This window comes from Salvia splendens, chromosome 15 (assembly GCF_004379255.2).
Source record: "Salvia splendens isolate huo1 chromosome 15, SspV2, whole genome shotgun sequence".
Taxonomy (NCBI): domain Eukaryota; kingdom Viridiplantae; phylum Streptophyta; class Magnoliopsida; order Lamiales; family Lamiaceae; genus Salvia; species Salvia splendens.
In genome coordinates, this window is record NC_056046.1 from 20715133 (window position 1) to 20719718 (window position 4586).

A 4586-nucleotide genomic window follows, 5' to 3' on the forward strand; every position below is an offset into this window, starting at 1 on the left:
ATAGCCCAACCGAAAAAAACACCTCATAGGTGATGTACATCTCCCCCATGTCCGCGGCAAAGTCCGTGGTCGGGATGCCAATGTGTTCGGCAATCGCCGTGATCAATCCACTGCAACAAATAGTGCTCATGTCCTTCTTGGAGATGCGGTCGACATAAGTAGTGAAAAGGATCCCAAAGTTGATCCCCTTCTTGTTGAGAAGACTCCACATCACATCTAGCTCGGTTTGGGACACTCCTCCACCGTCAATCCGAGCGAACATAAGTTGGGTCATGGCTCAGTGGAGGTACCTCAAAACGGGTTTGCGGATGGAAGAGGACTTGGCGTAGGCCGGGATGAAGTCTTCCCCTTCCACGGTCATTGCACCCCAAATGTCGGAGTAGTCATACTTCACTTCTTCGCCGGGGTTGAGGTTATAACAATGGAACACCTCGCAGAGATCCTCCATGGAGAAGGTGTGGTTGCGGTTGCCGAGGCAGAAGTCTATCGTCTCAGAGATGCGGGAACGGCGGTTCTTGTGCACCTTGAGCGTGCATAGAAACTCGAGAGTGAGTCTCCTATACGAGGGCCATCTCCCTTGGAACATGTGGATCAAGCCGTTTGCCTCCCCGACGTTGCACAAAGCCCAAAAGTCTTTGAGAATCCCCAAGGTAGTGAGGGGAAGCTCGTGTGGGTACCGTGAGGGAACCGTGTCTCTAGCCGAGACTCTCTTCCACATAGCCTTGTGGTCATCGGTCGGAAGGCTAACTCTGTAGCTCTTCGCATTTTCGGGCTTGCCTCTTGTTGTCATTTTCCTTTTAATAGGAAGTTCGCGTCACTGACTCTCGCGCAGCGACCGCTGCTCGTTCTGCATCGACCGCTGCACGTCTTCTGAAAATGGCGCATCTCCACCGGGCTGCTGCGCGCCGCACAGCCACCGCTCTAGCTAGCCCTAGGCCCCAGCCTGTACCTGCACACGTGTAAAATGGGCAGCAACCATTGTGGATTGTGCAGCGGCCGCTCCAGATTAATTAATTTTTTTTATGTGCAGAAATCCACGAAAATTATGAAAAAATAAAAATAACGAAAATAAAGGGGAAAAAACAAGTTGGGTTGCCTCCCAACAAACGCCTTTGTTTTAAGTCGTTGGCTCGACATGAAGTGACCCAACTAGGTGTGTGGATCGACGACCCTTGTGCTGAACACCGCGAATGGGACCAATTTTGTGCTCAACTTTTTCCACCACTTGTATTTCCCTTTCGAGGTCTTGATCACGTATATTTCAGGGTTGGCTTGAGGTTGAGCCTTCTTCTTCTTTTTCTTTTGTTTTTCCTGCGAAGGAGCCTTAGTAAGCTTAGGCTTGCCCTTTTTAGGAGTTTGAGGTAAAGTGTTAACAATGAAAATAGAATGGTTAGAAAGATCCTCCCCTTCTAGTGGCCTATAAGGCTTTTACGTGGTCAATCATCATGACCACCCTGCATTCAGGCTCCATCTTAGCTTGTTGCGCCTCTTCATACTTAAGCATAGCGCTATCAATCTTGTAGGTGGATCTGCTATAGTTGTCACTAGTTGTGATCTCGCCCCTACCTACATCAATGAGAGCTTTGCATATGGCTAGAAAATCTCTGCCTAAGATTAGAGGTACATTTTTATCTACTTTCATATCAAGAATAATGAAGTCGGTAGGGAAAATGAAATCGTCTACATTTACCAACACATCCTCGATCATGCCCATTGTCTTGATTGCGGTGTTATCGGCCAACCTTATAATCACATCTGAAGTTTTGAGTGGTCTGATGTTGAGATTTTCATAGTACTTCAATGGCATGATGTGTATGCTTGCTCCTAGATCGCAGAGAGCCTTGTCCACCTTTCCTTGCCCAATTGAGCACCTAATGATGAACTTGTCGAAATCTCTTTGCTTCACGGCCTTCTCCTTTTGAATTATCGCGCTGCAGTGATGAGGCAACTTGAGATCGGCTTTGGTAAGCTTCTTCTTCTTCATCACGGCCTCCCTTAGTAGCTTAGCGTACCTAGGAATTTCCTGCAACGAGTCGACGAGAGGGATGTTAGTATGAACTTTACAAAACATATTTAAGAAATGCTTGAACTGCTCTTCAAGCTTAAACTTCCTCTTTGGCTGGAAAGGGAATACATACCCATTGTGCCACACGAGACCATCCTTGGTGGGTGCTTCTGCCTGTTCAGCAGCGTTCCGCTCGGCATCGGGGCAGACTCCAGAACACGTCACGGTGGTGCTGCCTACCTCTATTTTCTGTTTTGTAACCCACTTTTTATTGATGTCGGCCACTCATGCTGTTGCCTTTGCCTTGTCCTACTCTATCTTTTGTTGGACTTGGTCCATTTGATTCTTTATGTTGGTGACGACGGTGACAATAATGTTGATTTCAGCCTCGAGGTTGTTTAACATTGCTTCAACGACTCCAATCTTGGTGTCATTAGTCTTTCTATCTTGCACTAGCACTTTCAATATCTTCATGATCCCTTGGTCGTACTTCTCCTCCTTCTTTAAGGGCTAAACTACCCCATCTTTGCTCACATTAAATCCTGCAGGGGGTTGCAAGAAATTATTATTAGAATCGGAAAGGTTGGGATGAGGACGGTTATCATTATAATTATTGAAATTACCGCCCTCTGGCTAGGGCGATAATTGTTATTGTAGGGCCTATTGGGACCGCCTCCTTGTTGCACATAGTTGACATCCTCAGTAGAAGCGGAAGGAGTGTTGGGTTTGGTGACAGCGATGCCGGAGGTCGGTGGGACTGGATCCTCTTTTCTTGATGTGTCCATTTGGTCAACCCGCACTCCAAGCTCGGCCAATTCCTTTGCGAAGGAGCTCTCTTCGGTCTCGTTGATGGCTGCTACCCTTCGTGAGTTGTGTCTTTCCTTCGACCACCCCCTGCTGTTGGTGGCGAACTCCTCTATCACCGCCACGGCATCCGCTCCACTTTTCCGCAAGAATCCTCCGTTAGCCCCTGAATCCAACATAGCACAGATCTTTTCATTAAAACCATTACAAAGTAGGCCTACCTGATGGTCCACAGAGGATGCCTTTGAAGCGAGCAACAGCCTCGTAGAGGGGCTCGTCGTGGCCTTGCATGAATTGGAAGATTTCAGTCTTCAACTTCAAGATGGTGTCTGGCGGGTAGTATTTGTCGAGGAAGGCTGCCACTATATCCTTCCATGTGGAGACTTGTTCTGTAGGTAGACACTCAAACCACTCTTTAGCAGAATCAATTAATGAGAATGGAAAAAGTCTTACCCTAATGGTGTCGTCGTCGACACCATTCAACTTCAAGGTGTTCGCAATCTCCACGAACTTCAAGAGGTGGCGGTTTGCATCTTCTGTGGCCCTACCTGTTAAATGATGCTGCTCAACCCCTTGTATAAGGGGTATTCGTAGTTCAAAATTGTTAGCATCAACACGAGGGCCCTTCGGGAAATATAATCATATTCCCGTGATTGAACATATGCATAACAGGTAAAATCTCCCTATTTTTCTTTTCTTGCTCCTCACGGGTAGTCTTTACATCAATCAACTGGTTCACCAAGATTTGTAGCTTCTCCAACTCAACTCTTGTCTCGTCTTCCATTGTGTTTCAGTAACTTCTTATTTTCCTACGTGTCCTTTCAAGTTCAAGATCGAGCTGCTGTAAGATGTTCTTCCCAGAACGCGTTCGCATACACAACCTGAAAGGGACAGAAACAAAAACAAAAACAAAAACAAAAAATAAAAAACATAAATCAATTAAAATCCAAATTAGCAAATTCGTCAGTTTGAAGATATCAATCACGTAGTGAATGTAGTCCCCGACAACGACGCCAAAAACTTGATACAATTTTTATTAACACTAAATAAACCTGCAAGTATACAGAGTAGATCTAGCATAGCTAAAGGTCAGTACCGGGATATCGAACACGGGGAAAACAATCATAAATTGGCTACCTTCTACTAAGCTTCTTTCACTATTTGGAAAACTGAAGAATTTTGGAATTTTGGAATTTTGTAAATAAAAACTTAAAAAGTAAGTAAACAACTAATTGCAATTAAAACACAGAAATAAAATATGAAAGATAAAGGAATTCCAGGGAAGTGCGTTCACAGTTACGGTTATACAAATTCCTACTACAATACCCCAACACAGTTATTACTTCGATAGAACGAGTCGCATATGTTTTGCCCATGCAGCATAAGCATAGATTACTGACACTAGGGTTGTCAATCCTAGATCCGTAACTCCCAAAAGTTCCTAAGACACTTGAAAAGTCCTCACTCTCAATTATCATTGTCATTTAAGGGAAGCTAATTGTAGTGTCTACTAACTGGACCTAACTTTCCAACCTCCTTTCACGATTATGTAGCAAGTTATATTAATTCATCACAAAATGTGTCACTCAAACGTGAAACATTATCCAACAACTTAGGGAAGAAACGAAGTAACAACAAAACATTATCCTTCTTCAACCTCTTGCACTATGAAAAACTCTCAAATTTATGCTATGGAATTAATTGGCAAAAAGAGGATCCTTAATGAAGAGGTTTGAGGTGGTATTTATAGGGGAAATTTCGAGCAACAGTAAACAAT

General features: G+C 44.4%; 1 protein-coding gene across 1 annotated transcript; it reads right to left on the reverse strand.

The window, feature by feature from the left end:
- Positions 1–1149: 1149 nt before the first annotated feature.
- Positions 1150–3593, reverse strand: LOC121766847. The gene is made up of 6 exons (XM_042163083.1): positions 3531–3593; positions 3031–3433; positions 2629–2975; positions 2336–2515; positions 1433–2254; positions 1150–1344 (listed from the first exon to the last, which is right to left on the reverse strand). The coding sequence occupies exons 1-6, from the start codon at positions 3591–3593 to the stop codon at positions 1150–1152; spliced, it is 2010 nt and encodes a 669-aa protein (XP_042019017.1).
- Positions 3594–4586: the final 993 nt, after the last annotated feature.